Source organism: Acomys minous (genome assembly GCF_964271855.1).
Source record: "Acomys minous genome assembly, chromosome: 12".
Classification (NCBI taxonomy): domain Eukaryota; kingdom Metazoa; phylum Chordata; class Mammalia; order Rodentia; family Muridae; genus Acomys; species Acomys minous.
The window spans coordinates 68050327-68074504 of NC_140493.1; the positions used below are offsets into that span (position 1 = coordinate 68050327).

The 24178-nt window shown below is 52.7% G+C and overlaps 1 protein-coding gene and 1 long non-coding RNA gene across 2 annotated transcripts in view; one reads left to right on the top strand and one right to left on the bottom strand.

Moving 5' to 3' along the window:
• RTN4RL1 (reticulon 4 receptor like 1) overlaps positions 1-23933 on the top strand; it is an 85388-nt gene extending 61455 nt beyond the window's left edge. Inside the window, exon 2 of the mRNA XM_084802818.1 lies at positions 18286-23933. Coding sequence (XP_084658944.1) covers positions 18286-19610 — 1325 coding nt within the window. The 3' untranslated portion in view covers positions 19611-23933. The remainder of the gene's footprint in view (positions 1-18285) is intronic.
• On the bottom strand, positions 342-2216 carry LOC311578317. Its single transcript, XR_014772828.1, has 3 exons — positions 2064-2216; positions 1636-1700; positions 342-873 (listed from the first exon to the last, which is right to left on the bottom strand). It is a non-coding gene; the product is annotated as an uncharacterized lncRNA (long non-coding RNA).
• Positions 23934-24178: the final 245 nt, after the last annotated feature.

Here is a 24178-nt window from a genome sequence, read left to right on the forward strand (position 1 = left end):
TTGACTATTGAGCATTGAGATTAAAGACGTGCAACCAGCACTGCCTGGCTTTAAAATGTTTTTTATTTAATCTAATGTATTAAAAATAGTTCATTTCTATTGAGGCTGGAAAGATGGCTCAGCTGTTAAAAGTATTTATTGCTCTTGCTGAAGATCCAGGTTCAGTTCCCAGCACCCACCTGGCAGCTCACAGCCAGCCATCATGTTAGCCACACACATTAAATAAATCTAAAAGTTAAAAAAAAAATCTTTCCATAAATCAGTATAAAAGCTACTCATAAGACATTCTACAGGGTTTTTTTTTTAATGTGAAATTCTTGAAATAGCTGTGTTTCTTTTTTCTTTCTTTTTTTTTTCTTTGTTTTTCAAGACAAGGTTTCTCTGTGTAGCCTTGGCTGTCCTGGACTCACTTTGTAGACCAGGCTGGCCTCGAACTCACAGCGATCCGCCTGCCTCTGCCTCCCGAGTGCTGGGATTACAGGCATGCGCCACCACGCCCGGCTCTTTTTTGTTTTTTGTTTTTTTGGTTTTTTTTTGAGACAAAGTTTTTCTGTGTAGCCCTGGCTGTCCTGGAGCTCACTCTATAGACCAGGCTGGCTTTGAACTCACAGCGATCTGCCTGCCTCTGCCTCCTTAGTGCTGGGATTAAAGGTGCGCATCACAGCTAAGATAGACATATTTCAACGAGTCTGGAGGCCACAGCTTCGGATCAATCATGTGCTGGGTACTTGCGATCCCAGAATTCTGTGCTCAGATGGCCCCATTTGCATCCGGGTCCTCTTGCCCATGAGAGGCACCAGCCTCTTCCCCACGGGCTTGGTGCCCTCTCCAGCTCACACCTTGTTCTGGTTCTAGGGACCTGACTGATGGAAACTGTGAACAGAGAGGGGAGAGAGAGGAGGGGCGCCGTGGAGGAGGTGGGTTGCACAGTCCCTCCCTGCTGGCTGCACAGAGAGAGCAAGGGGTGGAGTGGGGGGCGCCATAGTCCACAGACAGGTTAATGGCTCCTGACTTGAACACAATTGAATTTGCCCTTCTGAGCCTTCTGGCTTTGGGGAAGGGCCTCTCCTCCTGGGAGCTCAGCTGGACTCCCAGAGCCACAGGGCCTGGACCAGCTGGGCTTGATTCAATCAGGGAAAATGAAGAACAGTGGCTTCACCGACATCTTTGTGCCCAGAGGAGCTGGGGCCTCAGCCAAGAAAGATAAGGAGAGATGATGGGGGGGGCGAGCTGGTCCCAGGGTGGGGCGAGCTGGTCCCGGGGGGGGGGGGGGCGAGCTGGTCCGGGGGGGGGGGGCGAGCTGGTCCCAGGGTGGGGCGAGCTGGTCGGGGGGGGGGGGGCGAGCTGGTCCCGGGGGGGGGGCGAGCTGGTCCCGGGGGGGGGGTGAGCTGGTCCCAGGGTGGGGCGAGCTGGTCGGGGGGGGGGGGGGGGGCGAGCTGGGCCCAGGGTGGGGCGAGCTGGGCCCAGGCCTCTCCTGGCCTTGTATCTCTCCTAGGAGAGCAACTCAAAGGGCTGACCCCACCACCACCACCTCCCTAACTCCTGGAATACAGCTGCGTCTGCCTGTAATGTGTAGCTGCCTCCCACCCCTCACCCCCCACCCCCCTACCCTCCCCCCACCCCCACTCAGCTTACCATGTTTCTAAAAGCCATTTGTAGAACGGTGTGAAAGCAGCTGGGACCTCGTCCATCCATTCTGTCTGTGAGATGGTGAACATGTTAGGCCCGGGCGCGGGGGGGTGGGGGGGGTGGGGGGGGTGTTGCGGAGGGGGGCAGTGGTGGAAAAGAAATAAACAAGAGACTCCTTCCTCTCTCTGCTGTACTTTTTATGTTGTATCGGCCCCAACTCTAAGGCCTGTGATGGCCCCTCTGAGCAGGCAAATGAGACAACAGGACAGGCTGAAAGCTGTCTCCGGCTCCTGACCCGCATGCTCTTCCAGCCTCTGGACTTGCCGCAGTACTTTCTTCTGTTTCCAAATCCCTCTCCAATCCTCTGAGCATGCCCGCAGAGGCTTCCCCCTTCCTCCTCATGCTCCAAAAGTGTTGCCTCCTTGTCTCCTCACCTGGGTTCCTGGAGTGTGGTCGATGGCTCTAGGTAGAGCAATAGACAGTCAGACCACCAATAATTGTTGAGGGCCCAGCACTGTCCTGGGGACAGGGAACACATAAGTAAATAATTAAACCCAGGTACTCTCGGGGTGTGGATTGCTGGAGGAGAATAAATGGAACAGGATTCTTACGAAATCAAGGGTGGCTGGGAGGGGTGGGGCGGGAGGAGGGTGTTCTAAAACAGGCGTGTGACGTCTGATCTGAGACCTGGCAGCCAAAGCAGAGATGACCCTACAAAGGGCCCTGCCTGCCTGGGACAAGCGGCCTGGTAGAAACAGCCAGTGTTAAACTCTGAAGCAAACGTTGTTACGTGATTCTGATTATATGAGCTATGCAGAACAGACAAATCCGCAGAGACCGAGAGGAGATTCGTGGCTGCCAGGGGCTGGGGGAGGGCGTATGGGGGTGACTGCTAATGGACATGTGGTCTCCCTTTGGGGCGAGGGAAGTATTCCGGAACTAGTTAATGGTGGTGGCTGGCAGAACATTGTAAATGCACTATGTGCCGCTGAACAGTGTGCTTTCAAATGGCAAGTTTCATGGTGCTTACATGTAGAAAGTATGTCTGGGGGGCTTACCAGAAAGCAGAGCCAAACCTCCAAGGCAACAGAACTTGCTCTGACCTGGCGTAGCTAGTGTCAGGACAGATGCAGGACAGTGCTGGGGAGATGAACCAATCATGAGGACCTGGTGGGCTGATAAGAGGTTGTATTTTAATATGCTGCGAAGAGAATCTACTAGAAGATTCCAAACAGGGGGGTAACACGATGATACTGTTCCGTTTTGTTTTTGCGGTGCTGAGAATCAAACCCAGGGCCTTGCACATGCAAGGCAAGTGTTGTACCACTGAGCCGCACCCCAACTCCTGTACTTGCTAGTCTTGAAAATACTTCTGGCTGTGGTGTAAAGTGTGGTGATGAGGCAAAAATAGAAGTAGCAGACTCTTTGGGGTATCTGGTGTAGGGTCTCGGGGAGAGATGACAGTGGCCAAGGATAGAGTGGATGTGGTGGGGACAGAGTAATGTGTGTTGGGAATATATCTTGAGGGGAAACCAGTGGGACCTAGGAGGTCAAAGAAAGGAGGATGGAGGAAAGGAAGGAATGGAAACTTCCTCTGCATTTTTCTTTCTCCTCCTCCTCCATCTCTTCTTCATTTTTTTTTAAAGATTTTTTTTTTACTATTATGTACATAGTGCTCTGCCTGCATGTATCACCCTGCAGGCCAGAAGAGGGCATCAGATCACATTATAGATGGTTGTGAGGCACCATGTGGTTGCTGGGAATTGAACTCAGGACCTCTGGAAGAGCAGTCAGTGCTCTTATCTGCTGAGCCATCTCTCCAGCCCCTCTTCTTCATTTTTTGAGACAGGGTTTCCTCTGTATAACCTTGGCTGTCCTGGACCCTCTTTGTAGACCAGGCTGGCCTCGAACTCACAGAGAGCCGCCTGCCTCTGTCTCTCTGAGCGCTGGGATTATAGGCGTGCGCCACCGCGCCTGACTCAGCCTCTGCATTTTCAACCCAAGCAACCAAAAGAATGGCTTCCCAGCAGCTGAGGAAGCCTGTTAGGAAAGATGCTGAGGATGTGGTGGGCCCGACCCGTTTATTAGCTACCCACGTGGTGACATCAGTGGACAGTAGTCACAGGACTACTGTGAGCTTTAGGACAAGTATCAATGCTCGCTCTGTGAAGACAGCCCTGAGAATGTTCTTGTGTGTTCTCCTGCGGATGGGTGTGATGATGGAAGAGAGGGGCTGGGCTCAGTCCTAGAGAATAGGGTCACCTGGAGACGAGACCAAGGAAGGACAGAGTGAGGACCCACAGCAAGACAGACGGAAACAGCAAAGCTGTGCTTCTGAGACCGAGAAGGAAGTCTTTCCAGAAGGGACAGGGGCCTCCTGAGTATAAGGCCAGCCCGAACTATGGGAGAGCCCATCTCAGAGAAATGAACATCAGTGAGCCAGTCAGGATGATGTGCCTTTGGGTATAGCCTTAGGATGGCCGGCCTGCCTTCCCAGCGAGTCTGAGTGCTCACACAGAGGGTATGGGGAGACTGTGTTCTGCCCTTCACGGCGGAGGCTGAACTGAGCACAAGGCCTTGGCTTAGGGACTTGAGACTCGGGGAAGTGGCCAAGGTTCTAGGTCGCCCAGGAAATAAATGTTATCGTTGAGTGAAGGGCAGTGTTGGGGGATCCAGAGGGGGCCCAGGCACATTCTAAGAGGACCCTCCCTCCCCTCTGAACCCCTTTGCTTCTCAGGGGGTGATTCATATTTCAATATATTCCAGCTGAGAAAGGATCCCACTTAGAGCAGGTGGTAAGCCAGTACATGGAAATTTGATATATTTTGACTAATGCATTTTGAAATTTGAAAACTGCAGACAGTTTTATTCAGGATCCATTTTTATACCAACTCATTACTGGGAGAAAAAGGCAAGATTTCAGGTTTCCTGTGAACCCAGACCTGTCACCACCGCCAGGCCCTGCTAAGCAGGCTTGACCTGGCCGGGTCAGCCTTGCATGCTGCCACTGCCCGCCTCAACCACCTCGGGTCCCTGCCGGAAACTCTTTCTTTAGCAATCTCTTTCAAGTATCCCTGTGGGGGTTACCAGTCCAATTTAATCTGACCTTCAGCCCCACCTCTGTCATGCCAACTCCAGCAAATCCCTGGGGCTGGCACTTAAGACAAGTTTTGTGATACAGACGAGGGTATTACACAGAATTTCCACTTCCTTCCCCATCAGCCTCGTCCATTCCCCTCAGCCTCCTGAGCCTGAGGCCCAAGCAGTGGAGGCTGGGGAGGAGGGAGACTGTCCACCAGGGAGCAGGGGCAGAGTCTAGGAGAGGGTGCTGCTGGGACAGGGTCTCTCTGAGCCAGCAGTGCTCCTGAAGAGCCATCGATCCTTACACCATGGATGCCAGAGCCGTCTTCCTTGAACTGTAATGGTTAGCATCCTGGGTGTGTTGAGCTTTCTTGTTCTCACTGGTAAAACGAGGACATGTATTTATAATGATTTTGGGGGCGGGGCTATTCAAGAAGTGCATGTGGCTATCCCTGGGATGCACACAGAAGTGGTTCCTTAAGGCTGAGCTCCCATCTCCTCTGAGTAGCTCACAGGATGCTCCCAAAGAGCCCAGAGGAAAGGGCTAACTCTCTAGAGGCCCCCTCCTCCCCCGAGCTGTGAGTTTATTTTGGGTGGATCTTAAGGCCAAAGGCTGTAAAGCTAAACTTTCTAGGAGATAGAACTCTCTAGAACTTTTTGGTGTTCATCAAGGCGACTTGAGCTCAGTGAGATCGGTCTAAGGAAAGATCAGGAATTTAGACAAAGATGTTGATTGCAGTGTTATTTAATTTAATTTAACTGACCTTAAAGAATTAATAGATACATTGACACAGTAATAAATCAAAAGTCCCTGACATATAGAGAGGGTAGTTTCCTTCACCCGAGCCCCACAGCTTCCCATCAGCCTTGCTTCCCACGAGGCAACAAATACCACTAATTTCTGGCATGATCTTTTGTTTTGTTTTGCTTTAATTTGAAACAGCATCTTATGGAGCCCATGCTGGCCTGGGGCGCCAACAGTCTTGCCTCCTGAGTACCAGGGACCTACTATGGGCCCGAGTCACTATTCTGCCATAAGTTTGATGACTTTTTTTTTCAGTTTAAATTTGTTTTTGCTTTTGTTTTTTTGAGACAAGGTTTTTCTATGTAGCTCTAGCTGTCCTAAACTCACTCTGAAGACCAGGCTGGCCTTGAACTCAGAGATCCAAGTGCCTCCGCCTCCCAAATGCTGGGATTAAAGGTATGCACCACCACAACCCAGTTAATTAAAAATGTTTCTTATTATTAATTTTAGGTATATGGGTATTTTCCCTGCATGTGTGTGTGTGTGTGTGTGTGTGTGCACCGTGTGGGTGCATATTGCACTTGGAAGCCAGACAAAAGTATCAGATGCCCTAATACTGAGTGACAGAGGGTTATAAGGTACCTTGGGGGCCCTCAGAATTGAACCTAGGACTTATAAAAGAGCAGCCAGTGCTTTTAACAGTGGAACCACATCTCCAGCCCCTGCCATGATTTTCCCTTGGATTTTTGAGACAGGGCACGTAGCCCAGGCTTGAACTTACTGTGCAGCCCTGACTAGCTTCAGATTGAAGATCCGCCTGCCTCTGTCTACCAGCTGCTGGGATTAGACGTCTTGAGCCACATACACAGCTTAGTCTTGATCATTTATAACAGTAAAAAAAAAGAGACATAACTGTTTAAGAGATTACTAAGTTATACTGTGTGCATACGGTGGGATCATCCGCAGTCTTCAGGAATCTTGCCTGCTGTTCCATCGGTCTTCTCTCTGTGTCATACCTGGGCAACTGGTCGTGGCTGACTGATGAGGCCTGATTTCCCCGCTGCCCTGGGGCAGGGACCGCTCCACCCACAGGGCTCCCCCAGGATCCTCAGTACAGAGCTTTGCAGCTGGGTGGGAGCAGAGAGCTGCATATATAACACGATCTCAACTTTATTTCTTTAAATAAAATTTTTATTTAAATTTTATACAGCCCTCTATAAACGAAGGAGCTATTGAAGGTTCAGCAAGGACCTGTCAGCGGCTGTCAAGGGTAATGGGAATATAGTGATTTTTCCCCCTTCTTTTTTACTTCCCTACTTTACATTTCTCCACAACTGGCAAGTATTATTTTAAAATGAAAGCAAATAGTGATGGATAACTTTAAAAGAAAATTGAATATATAAAAAAGAGGGCTTGGAGACCACTCAGGAAGCGCACACTAAGTGTGATCTGTTTCGTGTTTCCCAGGTCTAGGGTCTGAGAACGGGCAGTTGTGGGCTCTGGAGAGTGGGCAGCACTTGAGCCGACAGGGACAGGGACAGGGACAGGGACAGGGACAGGGAGGCAGCTGCAGCTGAGTGCTGAGGTGTTTATCTGGGCTCCGAAGGACGTGAGGAGAAAACAGCAAGAGGAGTGGGGCCTGGAAAGCCCAGTTATCATTTGTCCTACAATACGAGATACAGCCCCAAGAGCCCAGCAGGAGGCAGGAAGCGTTTGGGCCGCGGACAGTCTAAGATGGCTTTAGAAAGGCAAATACTTTCAAACTCCTGGTCCTTCAACTATGCAGACTCACCGGCAACCCCACCCTTGGGTGACTCCTCCGTGCCTCCAGCCACACCTAAGAGCTGCTATCATGGACGACTCTCCACAGACTATGCTGACTTGAGCTCCGGGCAGGTTCCAGCCTCCTGCAGCGGGCTCTCAGGAGCCGGCTCGCCCACACCACCAGATGCCGGTATCTTTCTCTCTTTTGCCTCAGACTCCCACCCTCTTTTCAACCTCCATCCTCAGCAGAGGAACCTTCCTGCTTTTGGGGGGAGGAGAGAATATAACCCGGCAAGGCTAACCCCACTGTCCTCCCTGCACATGACATGGTCCCCCCCGTTACTCGGAGCAGGTGTACCTCAGATCTCCCCCTTCCAGGCTTGCTGTCTCAGTTTCTCTCTGACAGTTTTTCTCCTCCTGAATCATACTTGTTGGCATGAGAACAGGCTCTATTTCTTCCATCTCAAAAAAAAAAAAAAAAAAGCCAACCACACTGGGAGGGTGTGGGAGCACGGTTAATGGGTGCCCCAGCGTGGTTGAGTAACAGTAACGTCTAATGTTCTATGGCACAGTAGGATGGCTGTAGTTGTCAGTTAATTATAAATTTCAAATTAGCTAGTAGAGAGGATTTTGGATGCTCCCAACACAAAGAAGTGATAAACATTTGAGGTGATGGGTATGCTAATTGCCCTGATCTGATCATCACACATTGTATACATGTTTTGAAATGTCAAGCTGTACCCCATAAATATGTACAATTACTGTGTAGCGATTCCAGATAAAAACTATAATTTTAAAAAGCTAAAAAAAGAAAGAAAGAAAGAAAGAAAGAAAAAAAAAAGCATTAGCTGCCCTTGACCCACACCCCCACAAGGTCCTTCCTGTTTGTCCAGCCACTTAATGTCAGAGCTTCCTGTGTGAGTGTGCTCTCAGTGCCCACAGACACCCCTTGCACCCTCTCTCCCCACAAGAGGAGTCACCCCTGTCCCGTGATGCCACGCAGGGCCACATGCATGATGTCGACCAATGAAATGTGAGAAGGGACGATGCCTGTCTCTTGAAGCCACCATAGAGAAAGTCAGTGGTTGGTCCGTCCCTGTGTTTTTTCCTGGGAGTGTTCTAGGTCAAGGATGCTTTCCCGACCTGGCTTCCCGCAAGGAGGCCTCCCTCATCTCTGTTTGACCAGCCTCTGTTGCTGGCGGCCATGGAGATTCTGGGGCACTTGTTATCTCAACACATCCTTCCATGACCTGGTTGATGCAGCGCCATCACCTTCCTCACCTCTCCTTTATCTTTATTTGTCTTCGGTTCCCAATACCTCCTAGAAGTGAGCCTGCTAGGACCACTAGTACCTCTCCACGGCTGTCCAGTCCTCTCAGCAGTCCTCAACATATCGACTCCTCCCAGAAACACTGGGCTTCGGGGACACCATCTTTTCCAAGGCCGCGTCTGCCCTCCTTCAAAAGTGTCGCCCCCACCATTGGATCCAATCCCGCGTCTTCTCCCTCGACTCTCCCAGATGACTTCATCCATTCCCACGAACTAAATTCCATCTCCGTGCCGATGGCTCCCAAGTGCAGTGCTTCCTCTGGGCTCCTGTGCGGTGCTGGCAACACTGAGAGGCCAGCAGACTTCACGGGTCCCCATGCCTGCTCCCTAGGCTCTGTCAGCCACTATGGTCCTCCCGTATCTTGAAGAGTCTCGTCTGGATGTCATCCCAAACAATTCTCCATGCTACCCATCTGCCTCTGGGGCCTTACAACATGTCTCACAGACAATAGTCCCAGGCCTCCTTGCCACCTGCCTTGCTCTGTATCAACCCGTCCTCCTCAAATCCAGTCACATCATCTCTGCGCAGGCCGTGGCTCCCACTTTTCTAACCTCATCCCTTCTCCCCTCCCCTCACGTACTGAGCGCAATACTGCCTCAGGGGCATTGTGCCCGCTATTCTCTGTGAAGCTGTCCCTCAGTTTATTCTTCTTTCTTTCTTTCTTTCTTTCTTTCTTTCTTTCTTTCTTTCTTTTCCCTTGAGATAGGGTCTCATGTATCCCAGGCCGACCTTGAACTTGCTCTGTACCCAAGGATAACCTTGGTCCTCCTGCTTCTACCTCCCAAGTGCTGGGATTACAGGTTTTCCTCACCACACCTAGTTTATGTGGCGCTGGGGTTTGAACCCACGGCTGTAGGCACTCTAAGCAAACACTCTACCAACGAAGCCACACTGCCAGCCCTTGTTCTTCGTTCTTATCCTTTAGGTTACAACTCAAATGTTGAGCACATAAAGCAGTTCTGCGCAGCCTCGGGTGTCCTGGACTCACTTTGTAGACCAGGCTGGCCTCAAACTCACAGAGATCTGCCTGCCCCTGCCTCCCTGAGTGCTGGGATTATAGGCGTGTGCCACCGCCATTTGACTCTTTGATCTAAATCTTAACCCCTTTGCGGTCCCATCATGCACACCTGGTCTTTGTGTGTGTGCCTGGGTCTTTTTGGTCTACTCTTTTCCCACGTGGAAGATCCACGAGTGACGGGGCTGTCTCCTACTGTTGCAGAGACAACCCGTGGATTTTTTCCTCAAAATGGAGGGGAGCGGGGGAGGTGCAGAACAGGGTGGTCAGCAGGGATTGGGTATACCCAGAGCCTACGGTTCACTCGTGAGTGCCTTTTACTGACAACCAGAGAGGGGTGTTTCTCTGGAGCTGGAAACGAGGACTCCTGTCAGAGACCTACTTCCTCTCTGCATTATCAGCTGCTCAGGATTTGGCAGCACCCCCAAACACCTTCCCCCACCCCCACCCCACCGCCAGCTCCCTCTCCTGCATGCCCCTGGAGCCGCACCCCCCCCATAGATAGTCACTACCCAATCAAAGGTCCCCAGCCCTGCCACACACACCCAGGATAGATCATCACTTACCGGTTGGGTTCCAGGTGCACTCACAGCGTGCTGTTGTTTGTGAGGGAGTGGCAGCTGGCTTCACAAGGTCCCTGGGAAGGATGGATGCTCAGAAACTTGCAGCCCTATCTGCAGGGCATGGAGGCACATGCCTGCATCCCAGAACATGGTGGCAGGTGGGTCAGGAGTTCAAAAGGAGGTTAGGACCTTCCCAGACTGTATGAGATCCTGTTAAAAAGAAGAGGAGGAGGAGGAGGAGGAGGAGGAAGAGGAGGAGGAATTGGAGGAATTGATGGTGGTGGTGGTAAGAGAGAAGGAGAGGTGGGGGGAAACCAACAGCTCCAACATAGGGCCCTTAAGCCAAGATTTGGGTCACATGAGAGCACACATTACTGGGAGTGTGGGTATGGGATGGTGGGAGAGGTAGAAAGAGTCCGTGAGCCTCGCGTTTCCCGTGGAGAGCTGATGGCCACAAATGGGAATGATGCACCGGGACAAAGGACAGAAAAGAAAGCCAGGATGCCCTCCAAGGATCTCAGCCCTGGGTTACGTGCCTCTCAGCATCTGCTCTGTCAGAGCTTTGGATTCTGGGACCACCCACAGTCAGGGTGAAGGCCAGGATGTCTTGGTGGTCTGGGAACAGTATCCTTTGCAAACAACAATAGTGACACTATCTCCCACGCATCCTGCTCAGGTTCAAGGTGCCCAGGCAGGCTCACTAGGCTTCCCATACCTATAAGGCCTCGGGGAGACTTCTGTGCCCGTCGGAAATTGCCTAGGTAAAATGGGCTCCCTCTGCGGTGGGTCAGAGGCTGGACCACTGCCTCAGTACAGAGCAGCACAGAGAAACCTCCATCCTTTCCCACACAGTGTACCCCAGCAGGCAAAGAGAGGCCTAATGGGCAGGATGTGGGAGACCCCAAACTGCTCTCAGAGAAGTTGTCAGTTCAATTAGCGTGATGTTGGCAGCCAGGCTTGCTTCAGGGGACCAACTCCAGGCAGAGAAAAGCCAAAAGGTTAATCCGATGGGGAGCTGCGCACTCCTCGGCTGAGAGGGATCCTGGTGTTGGGAGAACCTGCGGCGAGTGTTTGCTTCAGAGTGTGAGGAAGAAGGCAGGTGCTGAAGGCAAAGGGGGTGAAGACCAAGATAAGACACCTGAGAGCCCTCCCCCACCCCCAGCATGTGCTGCCTCTCTCTGGGGTGGTGTGCCTGGGATGCTGAGCACAAATGGGGCCCAGGGTGCCAACCATAGTCTCTAGAGGTAGATGTGAGCTTATATGCATGTACTCAGATTACATGCAAACGCCTTGCAAGGGGACATGACTGTCTACGTCTGTCTGTAAGCACGCAGGGCAACGCCTGTGCACATATAGCTACCTCAGGTGCAACTCCACACTGCACGTGCATACAATACTCAAATAGCCATTTGCCCACACTTGTGCTTTGGCTGAGTCCAGTCCTCACTGCGGAACTGCAGGTCTTGTGCCACAGTGTGATATGATATTAACGTGTGTGTGTGTGTGTGTGTGTGTGTGTGTGTGTGTGTGTGTTTCCTTTCTGACTTCCCAACCCCCCTTCAAGATTTTGAATTTGAGCATGGGGGGCTCAGGACAGGGTTTCTCTGTGTAGCCTTGGCTGTACTGGAACTCACAGAGATCCACCTGCCTCTGCCTCCCAAGTCTGCGCCCGCAAATCTGGCCTCCTCTCTCTCTTTAAACCCAGACATTTCTGTTCGGAAGGTTCTGGTCCTGGACCCCGTGTAGAGGAACTAAACTTCTTCTGTTTTCTTTGGCACTCTTCCAGTTTAGCGATGAAAGCCCCGGACCTTGGGAATCTTCCCAGTTCCAGTCTATGTCCCCTTGTCCCCAGCAAAGGGCTGGCATTGGGTCTGTCTCAGAGCTCTCGTCATCATCTGGTCACTTCCTTGATGGACCTTGATGAGAGCCAAGTCCAGGTGTCAGCTCTCACCCCGGAGCATCTGAGTCTCCCCAGGACTAATTACGACCAGTGTTTATTGAACACTTGCTATGAGCTAGACCCCAGACTTGGGGCTTTGAGTCTAAGGCTTCTGAGGGTCATCACTCAATTCTCCAGAGACTTGGGAAGGCGCTTCCCTTGACGCAGAATAGCTGATGAGCACCTACTGTGTGCAGGGAGCAGAGCAGCAGGGGGGCAGAAAGTAAACGAGTGAATTCCGTCGTGTGTTAAAGGACGCATGTGGTAGAATAAAATGTCCCAGGGAAGAAACACCTTGAAAATCGGCTGCTCAGGAGTGGCCTCGCTGGAAAGAAGCCCTGCAGATGTACTGGTAACAGTTCCAGCCAGGCGTGGTGGCGCACGCCTTTAATCCCAGCACTCAGGAGGCAAAGGAGGCGGATCTCTGAGTTTGAGGCCAGCCTGGTCTACAAAGTGACTCCAGGACAGCCAGGGCTGTTACAGAGAAACCCTGTCTCGAAACTCCCCACCCCACTCCCACTCCCTGCTGGAAAAAAAAAAACCCAAAAAACAAAAAAAACCAAAAAAACAAAAAAACAAAAACAACCAAATAAACAAACAGTTCCAGGTCGAGGGAACAGCATGGGCAAAGGTAGGAGGCTGAGTGCCTGGCATATGGAGGGACAGCAGCAAGATCTGTGTAGCCGGGAAGAGGCAGGGCCTTTGGGCCAAGAAATAGACTTGGGGGCATCTTAGGGCCAGACTGGAGCCATGGAGGATTTAAGCAGAAGAGCGCCATATTCTGACTCAGACTTTTCCTGGAATGCCTTAGCTACTGTTAAAGGCTATGTAGGGCTGAGGGTGGGGGCAGCGGGGCGGTCCAGGAGACTAGCGCAACGCCCTGGGTGAATGGCAGCAGTAGGGGCTGTGCTACGTGGACAGACACAGGATACACTCACATTCGCTCAACAAGCTTTCCAGAGAGTGGAGCATGGGCTGAGGGACGGGACCACTGTGAGCCTGAGGTGTTTATCCTGAGCAGCTGAAGGGAAGGGGTCATCTTCACCCAAGATGGAGAAGCTGTGAGCAGAGGAGGCGCTCGGTTTGGATGGCTTGGGATAGACAGATGGAGATGTGGGAGGGCCGGGCGGGTACCAGCATCTGTGGGCTGGAAGGCTGGCTGAGCTTTCAGCGATTGCCCCATTTTGCAGGTGAGGAAAGCGAGGCTCCCGCAAAGCATTGAAAGGAGCAGCCAGGACTGAACTTCGACCTCTGTCTCCACAGCCACGCTCTACCCATAGTCACGGGCAGGAGGCTGCCGGCCATTCTGGCCAGCAGCGGAGGCTGATGAGGAGAGCCCAGCTGTTCCCTGGCCAGCTTCCTTGTCTTCAGGGCTGAGCCAGGAAGGAGCCTATGCTTAGAACACAAGTGGACACAAGTGCCAAGTGGCCTGAGGCGCCAGCAGCCCCAAGAGTGCAGCCTGCCTGGTCTGAGGCCGTCATCCCATCCCCGCAGCAAGAGAGCACTAGGTTAGCATCGATTGCTCATAGAAGAGCAGCTGGCCAGGCTGGGGCCAGGGGAGGGAGGGAGGGCTGAAGGCCAGCAAGATTGGCTACATGGCAGAGCAGCCTGCAAGCTTCAGAGAGACCCACTGACCTGCCCAGGCTCCATGGAGAAAGTAGCCATGGGGATGTCCATGGATGGGTAGGTGGGGGCTGGGCAGCCCCTTGTGTGCTAAGCTGGAGCGAAGACTAAGAAAGCTGAGCAGCCCTACTTGAGGCTGTCTTGCTCACTCATGGCATCAGGAAGCTGATGTTAGAGCCCCAGCCTGAAGGCAGCTAGTCAGGGCCTGTCCCACTGTGTCGTCCAGCTGTGACCAGCCACTGATGCTCTGGGCATCTTATTTTCTCCTGTGTGAGCGATGCTGCTGAGGGCTTCCGTTAAAGACCCTCCTCCCAGAGTCAGATTTTCCTTGTTAGTTCCCTTCTGGTGGCCAGGGTGCTGTAGGGCCCCCGCTACACTGGATCGTGTGGCCTGGGTATAGCAGGCAGCAGCCCTGTGAGTGCTGGGCCCTGGGCCGAGCTCTCTGGCTACCCCAGCTCTGGCTTTCCCAAGCCCACCTGAGCTGAGGTCACAGCCTGCCGTGGAGGCTCTGCATCATTAGAGGGGGTGGAAAACACGGGCCCACTTTCCCACCTCAGGACCTTTGCACATCCTGTTCTGCTGCCTTTGCCCAGCCCACCAGGTCTGGTCCCATGAGACCATTGATATCTGCTGAGGTGGCCGTCCACAGTCAGCGTGGCAGGAGGAGTTTGGGGTTTACAAGCTGACCTGAGGACACTGCCTGCACGTCCTCTGTGCAGAGCTGTGAGCCGAATAGATTCCCCTCACAGATAAGGCGGCTACTACACAGAGCAGGACCCTTCTCTGCCCCAAGTTCATAAGTCAGATATTCTTGGAGGCTGAAGAGCTGCTAGTGTTGTTACACAGGAGACCAGCAATCAAAGAATGCTGGCTGGTGACCCAGGGGCAGCAGAAGCTCTCCTTAGGGCCCTCTCTTAACATCCCGTAGACTCTCCAGGTATCTACCTGGGCGTGGCCACACCCATATGCAAATGAGCCACGATGCTCATCGCCAGGCCCTCCCACACCGGCTGGCTTCTGTGGCTCTCCCAGGCTCGGGGGCAAGTGTGAATGGGGATGAAGGAATGGATGGGGCTGGAGAGCCTGGGGGGCTCATGTGCGTGGGGAGGCTGGAGGTTTGGGACCAGTGAAGCAGAGCTCAGTGAAGGGCATCCCCTGGAGGGGAAGGCGAGGGGGGCTGCGTCCTCTCCCTTCCGCCCACTGAAGTAGAAGGCAGCCCTGCTCAGGAGGGGCCAGAGGAGTCTGGCAGGAGAGGTGCAGGGCCTCTCCACAGAGACTTGGATTCCTGCTAATTTGCAATCTTAAAATGCACAGCCAAGGCTCCATCCTCATTGTTAGTACATTAATCAGGCAATCAGCGGGGCGGGGCTCCCAAGGGCCTCATGGAGGGGGCATAGAAGGCGCCATGGTGATGTAGTGCCTGCCTCACTGGGGGTGGGGCGGGGGGGGGGGAGGACCTGCTGGGTGACAATCCTAGGATTGGGACCTGCTGGCTCAGAAGTGGCCCGAGCTGGCTGGGACAGCTCGGTCAAGGTCTTGGAGTAATACCACTCAAAGACACGGATGCAGCCGGGTGTGGTGGCGCAGGCCTTTAATCCCAGCACTCGGGAGGCAGAGGCAGGCCTGGTCTACAAAGCGAGTCCAGGACAACCAAGGCTACACAGAGAAACCCTGTCTCAAAAAAATAAATAAATAAAAAATAAAATAAAAAATCAAAGACACGGATGCAAACTTGGCTGAGCCCCTCAGCACCTTCTCCCATTAGGAGATGGAGGTTCTTAGAAGGCTAGCCTCCCTGGCATGTGGGGAAATAGCTGTCCTGTGTCTGCCTCACATTAGTGTGCTTCCAGAAGAGCCCTGCATGCAGGAAGTGACTGCCCTTGTGGTCTCATTGCCTTGGACTTCCTAGTGACAATAGCCTATTCTTCCTCAAGGTGACAAGGGACCTGAGCCTGGTTCTGCCTCAGGTCTTGGCGAGAGTCCTTTGTCCTCCTGCCTCCCTTAGATCGAAAACCCCCATCCTACCTTCACCCTGCTCCCCTCCGCTCCACCTCTTCATAAGCTGGTCGCTAAGCCCACACCAGAGGTTTGGTACAGTTTGATTTTTTTTTTCAAGACAGGGTTTCTTTGTGTAGCCTTGGCTGTCCCGGACTCACTTTGTAGATCAGGCTGGCCTTGAACTCACAGTGATCCACCTACCTCTGTCTCCCAAGTGCTGGGATTAAAGGCGTGCGCCACCATGCCTGGCTCTGATTTTTTTTTTTTTAAACCTAAGTAGATCCCTGGCCTGTGTACTGGTATTCCCTGGAGGCCTCTATTTAAGGGATAATCTCCCCCAATGGACCCCCAGATTCTTCTGGGGTGCACAGAGACAGAGTAGCCACAGCAGAGGGGAGAGCGCAGCAGAGGCAAAAGCACTGTGTAAACTCCGAGGCGCTGTACAAATGTCGGATGGAATTAGTGATAAGCCCACCACAGCCCTACCTGCCCACAGCTGCAGGCCAAGGAGGAAATGCTTTATTTTCACAAGACACACACACACACACACACACACACACACACGCAGTGAAGGCTCTGCTGTGTCTCCTTCAGCCCAACATGTCGGACAAGCGTCATGAATGTCCTTGAACCCAGAGTCTGGGCTTTCTCAGAGTGATGGGGATAGAGCCACTCCTTGGGGAAGGGTCTGGAAAGAATGGCCTTCCTGGAAGAGAGTGGCCTGAGCAGGAGAGAGAGTACAAACCAAACAGGGAGGTTGGAGGAGGCCTGAGGATGGTGAAGCCAGCGTGGGTTGGGTTCTGATGGCACAGGGCAGGCTGCCCTCCAGCCGACTGGGGTTCCTGACCCCCCCTGCAGCGCAGGGGTCCTCGGACAGGGGCTGGGAGCTTGGAGGCCACACCCAGGTCTCCAAGGAGGAAGACTGACAGAGTAGCATGAAGACATGCTTTGGAGAGGGAAACTGAGGCAGAGGTGGCCATAGCCTGCATGCTGTCTAGTGTCTGGATAGCAGAAAGAACTGCAAAGGGCCTGCGGAGCACGGCCTGTGCTACGCCACCACCGCCACTCTGAGGTCGTAATTGCTCTGAAATCACAACTGAACCCAATTATGCAAAAACTAAATTATGTGCGATGATTTTTTCTGTGCTGGAAACATTCAGTGGAAGCCGGGTGATTGCGGGGGGGATGAGAAACAGCTGCCACTCTCTGGGAACCCATAACTCCCAGCAGCTGGGAGCTGTCACTCACTCACCAGGCCGTTTCTGTCGGGGCTGGGGGTGGTGGTTGGGGTGACAGGTCAAGGTGGAGACCTTCTCAGCTGGGGGAGGGGTAGAGGGCACCCCTGCCAGGCAGCCCCTGGACCTGGGTAGTGGTGAGTCTGGGACCCCAGGTGGGAAGGCTGGTCAGGAGGGTGGCTTCTTTCATCCCACATGCTCAGGGCACAGCTGGCCGCAAGAAGATTCAGCTCATATGTCCCAGGCACCCTGGCTCTCCCAGGAGTCCCAGCTGAAGATGCTGGAAAAGAAGAGGCAAGAGGCCAACTGAGGCAGCATAGGTCATGGCTGTCTGGCTCCTCAGGGTGGGTGTCTGTAGGGCCGCCGGAGCCTGTCCTCATCATCTTGACACGCCTGCTGGGCCGCTTGGGGCAGCTGTGACCCTGGTAAAAAGGCAGGTAATGACAATCGTCCATAATGAGGCTGGTTCAGTAATGAGCACCGGCCTATTACCCGGCCACAGGCTGGACACATCCGAAAATAATTATTTTAAGGATCCATTAACGAATGCCTAATTAATGCCCAATTAGAGGGAGGCTACAGAGGAAATGCTCTGGACAGTCAAGAGGCAAGGCCTGGTTTTACAGCCACAGCCTGGCAAGCTCAAGCGTGGTAGAGAGAGGCAGAGGGCCATAAGGTGGTGAATCAGAGGGGGGCAGCCTCGATCTGGCAGTATCATGAACCCAAGGGAAGCCTCATGCGTCAGCCCTGGTGTCACTTACAGTCCCCCACAGGCAGGTGCCTTCTCTGCACACTGCTCTCAACTCTGTGCACCGCGGTTCAGCAAATGAGGAAACTGAGGCACAGAGGGCGTGTTGCATGTGTGAATGAGGCACCGGCTGGGGTATGTCTTGGCATCGCGAATGCAATGCGTTCCTTATTTTGAGGAATCACTTAAGTACAGCGATTGTTCAGGACTCCAGATGGAATATTAGCTTTGTTTGTAGTTACTTGTGCAGGCGGCTAACAGTGAGCAAGTGGCAGAACACTTTGAGGGCTTTGTGCACACGGAGGCCGACACACTGTGTTCATGGCGTGTTTCACCCTGCAGGGGGGCTGGCAGGGTCTCAGGAGGTGTTTGGATGGGGATTAGAGACTGTAGGGACAGAGCCAAAGAGGTGAGGTGATAACGTGGGCCTTGGCCCCAAATTTCCTGTCCAGCCTCCTAGCCTAAGGGACCCATGTACGGTACAGTAGACAGAACCTTTGTGGGCCGAGAGGGTCATTTGCCAGTCCCCCCTTGTCCCCTGTCCCCCATCCCCCACGCGTCTCCCCCCTTCTCTGGGCAGGCCCCTCACAGCTGTCCCATCTCTCCCCCCACCAGGGTGCTGTGTGGAACTGCTGCTGTTGTTGCTGGCTGGAGAGCTACCCCTGGGCGGCGGCTGTCCTCGAGACTGCGTGTGCTACCCTGCGCCCATGACTGTCAGCTGCCAGGCCCACAACTTCAACGCCATCCCGGAGGGCATCCCAGAGGACAGCGAGCGCATCTTCCTGCAGAACAATCGCATCACCTTCCTCCAGCGGGGCCACTTCAGCCCCGCCATGGTCACCCTCTGGATCTACTCCAACAACATCACGTTCATCGCTCCCGACACCTTTGAGGGCTTTGTGCACATGGAGGAGCTAGACCTTGGAGACAACAGGCAGCTGCGAACGCTGGCACCTGAGACCTTCCAGGGCCTGGTGAGGCTTCACGCCCTCTACCTCTATAAGTGTGGACTGAGCGCCCTGCCCGCAGGCATCTTTGGCGGCCTGCACAGTCTGCAGTACCTCTACCTGCAGGACAACCATATTGAGTACCTCCAAGATGACATCTTTGTGGACCTGGTCAACCTCAGTCACTTGTTTCTCCATGGCAACAAGCTATGGAGCCTGGGCCAGGGCATTTTCCGGGGCCTGGTGAACCTGGATCGCCTGTTGCTGCACGAGAACCAGCTACAGTGGGTCCACCACAAGGCTTTCCATGACCTCCACAGGCTGACTACTCTCTTTCTCTTCAACAACAGCCTCACGGAGCTGCAGGGTGATTGTCTGGCCCCGCTGGTGGCCTTGGAGTTCCTTCGCCTCAATGGGAATGCCTGGGACTGTGGTTGCCGGGCACACTCCCTGTGGGAGTGGCTGAGGAGGTTCCGGGGGTCCAGCTCTGCCGTCCCCTGCGCAGCCCCTGAGCTGCGGCAAGGCCAGGACCTAAAGCTGCTGAGGGCCGAGGACTTCCGGAACTGCTCAGGACCAGCTTCTCCACACCAGATCAAGTCGCACACGCTCACCACCTCTGACAGGGCTGCCCGCAAGGAGCACCATCCGTCTCATGGCACCGCCAGGGACAAAGGCCACCCACATGGCCATCTGCCTGGCTCCAGGTCCGGTTACAAGAAGCCGGGCAAGAACTGCACCAGCCACAGGAACCGAAATCAGATCTCTAAGGTGAGCACTGGAAAACAGCTTCCTGAGCTGCAGGACTATGCCCCTGACTACCAGCACAAGTTCAGCTTTGACATCATGCCCACCGCACGACCCAAGAGGAAGGGCAAGTGTGCCCGCAGGACCCCCATCCGTGCCCCAAGTGGGGTGCAGCAAGCCTCCTCGGGCACTTTCCTGGGGGCCTCACTCCTGGCCTGGATACTGGGGCTGGCAGTCACTCTCCGCTGAGGACCTGGGGGCACCATCACCCAGCACTGCCACATGTCCAGCAAGGACCAGAATCTCTTCTTCTTTTTTTCTTTTTTCTTCTTCTTCTTCTTCTTTTTTTTTCTAAGTGGAAGATCTGCTGGGTTTCAGGAAAAGGCTACTAAAGCCTTCAGCCACAGTCTGGACCCTTTCTGGTGGATTATAAGCCCAAAGTGTACAGCTACAGACAGGAGGGGGTAGCACATCTCCTCCGGCTGTCCTGGGCGAGCACCTCTGGACACACCCACTCCAGCACAGTGGTCAAAGAGCCAGCACACGCCAAGAGAATCATTAGCAGTGACAGGACATGTGCCCCTGGAAGGAGCTGGGCTCTGTGGAATCTTGCTCATTTGGAAAAGAAGGGCTGAAGGACCCTGCTGCTTTTAGAAGGAGCAGGACTCCGAACAAGGCTCACCCAGAGACAACCAGCGGAGGCACCAGCAATCTCAGAGCAGTCCTGGCTCTGGCTTGAGGGCCACTTAGTTAACCTGCCCTGTCTAACCCTATGCCACCCTCAGTCCCTACCTGTGGGGTAATGCCTCTCTTTCCTGATGACTCAGGCAGTCCTGGCAAGAACCAATCACCAAAGGAGAGGTCGCCAGAGGTTGACATATAGAACTTTACTCGCAATGAGAGTCACACAGAAGGTGCAGTTTTATACCTGTGTCCACTTATATATATTCGCACTTCCCACCCACACATCCACATAGTATATAAATATATAAATATAAATATATAAATATATAAATGCACAGGTCCCCCCACCCGGCTCCTTACCAAACTGTATGTCTTATCATGTTTATAAACTATATGGGAACCTATATTTGCTCAACTAAGGATTGTATTGGTCATTTCTAGCAAGAAAAAAAAAATATGCTCTGGCATTTTTGTTCAGAATCCCAGCTGGCAACAGTAGGGCGAAGGTGTCAGTAGTAAGAGCTGAGGAGGAGGAGAAACAGTGAGAGTCACTTCAGGGGACCAACATTCTTAGATACTTAGAACGTCACCTTGTTTTTATATGCAACACATGCCTGTCTGGCACCCCGGAGCACCCCACCACCCCTACCGTAGAAGCTGCAGGCGTCGTTCGGGTGCAAAGTGGGAAGCAGCTTGTCCGGATGTCAGGGTGCTGGAGGCAAGCTAGGCGGAGCCGGGGAAGGGGCTTTGGGGCTTTCGAGCCAGCAGACAGGGCAGCATCCACAGTGTTAGTCCAATGGGTTGGACGGATAATGCCCCCAGCGTTTCGCTAGTGATGGTCTGTGCAGGCCAGGGAGGCTCTGAGCTCTGGCCTCAGGAGAGGCTAAGCTGCAGGTTTAACTTTTAGGCTCTTTGGCCAGTGACCTGCTGAGGGCGCGGAACAGTCTGGCAGTGGGGGAATCTAGTGGCCTTAGCAGATAAGGGCGTCTCAGTAACCATCTCAGGCACTGAACATCACAGAGGTTCTGTTCCTCCGGATCCTTCAGGACCTTCCTCAGGATATGCAGAGGTCAGCAGGCCAGACGCAGAGGCCAGCCCAGGCCGGCAGCATGCAGGGGACAGAGCAGGAAAGCCCAGTCAGGGAAAAGGGGGCTGCTAGCCCAAAGGTCTCTGGCAAGCACAATCTCTTGCGCTTTGCACAAACCTGAATTCCCTGCCAGAGAGGGTGCTCGAGGAGCAAGAATGCTGAATCCAATTAAGAGAGAAAAATAATAATAATAAAACATTTCTCTTGGACAAGAACCCTGTTTATTATTTCATAACCCTGCATTCCTGATGGGGTGGCAGATCCCGGGCTTTGGTGGGGTGGGCGAGCCTGGCCAAGCTTGACTCTGAGAACCAGGCATGCTTGTTGGCAGGAGGAGCCATAGGGAGCAGGGGTGCCCTGACTCCTCACATCCTCTCTCTCTCTCTCTCTCTCTCTCTCTCTCTCTCTCTCTCTCTCTCTCTCTCTCCCCCCCCCCTCTCTCCCTCCCTCCCCTCTCTCCCTCCCTCCCCCACATAGAACACAATTCATTCCCACGTTTTCTGGCTGCCCAGGTCAGCACCATCTCCAGGTCTTTCCCTCAGAAGGGTCCTAGACCCTTCCAAGCTTGCTCCCAGGAGGCACAGCTACTGCCGCCCATCAGCAGGAAGGCATCAGCCACTTCTTGGGCCTTAAGCATTTCCCACAAGTCCAGGAACTGACCAGGGTAGTGGAGGCCTGGAAGCCGTGTCTGCCTCTCTGGCATCTCTGCAGATTGAGAGCAGAGGGCTGTTTTTGGTACAAGATTCTGTGCATTCATGAAAGGGGACCTCGTGCTGCACAAAAACACATCACTGCCACCCTGCCACCAAACCTGGTGGCGGTTTGTCCGCCTCTCACCTGGGCCAATCAATGCCCGTGTCCCTTAAAATTCAAACAAGTTGTTATGTTGTTGATTTCATTTCCAACCCCAGGCAGCAAGGCCCTCAGTGGGAAAATCAAAAGTCTGAGCACTTTATTAAATTTTTTAAAAAAAGACTTAGTAAGTCCTATATGGAAGAAGTGAGTCTCAGCAGAAGAACCGCCATGTCTGCTAACGGCTCCACCGCCCTGAGCCGGCATAATCCCCGTGACTGAGGCTTTCCAGGCCGGGCAGTGGGGCCCGGGACACTGGGTATATTTTTAGAGCCTTTTCCCCCAGGAGGTAGAGGGAATGGAGGCCATTGTTGACGACATCACTTGTCACTCAGCAGCTCGTATGTTACACAGTTAGAATGACACCGTTGTCCCAAACATCAAAACGGTTGATTCTCAGAAGCTAAATGGAGCCACTTTCTCCAGCAGCCATCCAGGGCGGGGTGCTGTGGAGACCTGCTCCCCTAAAGGCTGGTGTCATCCCTTCTGTCCCTGATTAAAACAAAAACAAACCAACAACAGTCCCTCTGCCATTTTTTTTTAAGTTCATGGATTTTTTTTTTTTTTGAGACAAGGGCCTGAACTCACTATGTCACCAACACCTGATCCTCCTGCCTCTACCTCCCAAAGTGCTCGCTCTTGGCTTCATGGAATGCTTTAAGAAGTATTTTAACAAGATCTACCTGTTGCTAAAGTGCTGTGCAGGCCTGAGGACCTGCACCCCGGCACTGTGGAGGCAGGGACGGCAGCTTCCTTGGGACTTGCTGTCCAGGCAACTCAGTAAGTTTCAGGTTCTATGAGATACCCTTTCTCAAAAGATAAGGTGGAAGGCTGGAAAGATGGCTCAGCAGGTAAAGACACTTGCTTTGCAAATTTGGCTACCTGAGGTCCATCCACAGAACCACTTAAAACTGGTAGGAGAAGCCGGGCATGGTGGTGCCACGCCTTTAATCCCAGTACTCGGGAGGCAGAGGCAGGCGGATCTCCATGAGTTCGAGGCCAGCCTGGTCTACAAAGCAAGTCCAGGTCAAGGCTACACAGAGAAACCCTATCTTGAAAAAACAAACAACAACAACAACAAAAAAACCCCAAAAAAACAAAAAGTGGTAGGAGAGTGCCGAATCCACAAAGATGTCCTCTGACCTCTGTGCATGCCATAGCACACCCACACTCACACACCATATAACACACTAATAGTAATAAATAAAAATCAGCTTAAAGGGCTGGAGAGATGGCTCAGTGGTTAAGAGCACCAGCTGCTCTCCTAGAGGACCCAGGTTCAATCCCCATCGACCACATGGCAGCTCACAACTGTTTGTAACAGTTCCAGGTGAGCCCACAGCCTCACACAGACATACACGTAGGCAAAACACCAGTGTGCCTAAAATAAAAATAAATGATTTAAAAAAAATAAGCTTAAAACATAAGGCAGAGAGGGATTGAGGAAGAAACCTTTGGTCTCCACACACTGGCACGACATATATATCGCACCTTCACAGGTACACACACACACATGAACCCCAAAGCTTTTGCAAAAGTGTATTCACGTAGAAGTGTAGTTCTACCACGCACAGACCCCTGCACCTTCCCTTTTCTCGCCCCTCATGTCTCCCATTGGTCCCTTTTGTCTCCTTAGACAGTTTTGCTTTTACTTTCCTTAAAAATTTTTTATTTTATTTTATTTTCATTGGTGTTTCATCTGCACGTGTGTCTGTGTGAGGGTGTCGGATCCCCTGGAGCAGGAGTTACAGACGGGTGTGAGCTGCCATGTGGGTGCTGGGAATTGAACCCAGGTCTTCTGGAAGAACAGTCAGTGCTCTCAAGTGCTAAGCCGTCTCTCCAGCCCTTTACTGTCATATCATAACATACATACAGACGTCATGATTTTATAGGCCTTTATAAAATGTAAAAATATGCAAATGAAAGAAAATACATGATACCTTTCTTGAGATGGTCTTACTTTACTTATTATTATTATTGTCAGTTGTCCTTCTGCTGTGTTGTTATTGTTGTTGTTTGTTGTTTGTTGAAGACAAAGTCTTATGTAGCCCAGGCTGGTCTCAAACTAGCCATATAGCTAAGGATGACCTTGAACTTCTGATCCTCCTAACTGTTGAGAGTACAAGCCTGTGCTACCACACTCGGGTTGTGTAGTGCTGGGGATCGAACCCAGGCCCTGTGTATGCTGGGCAAG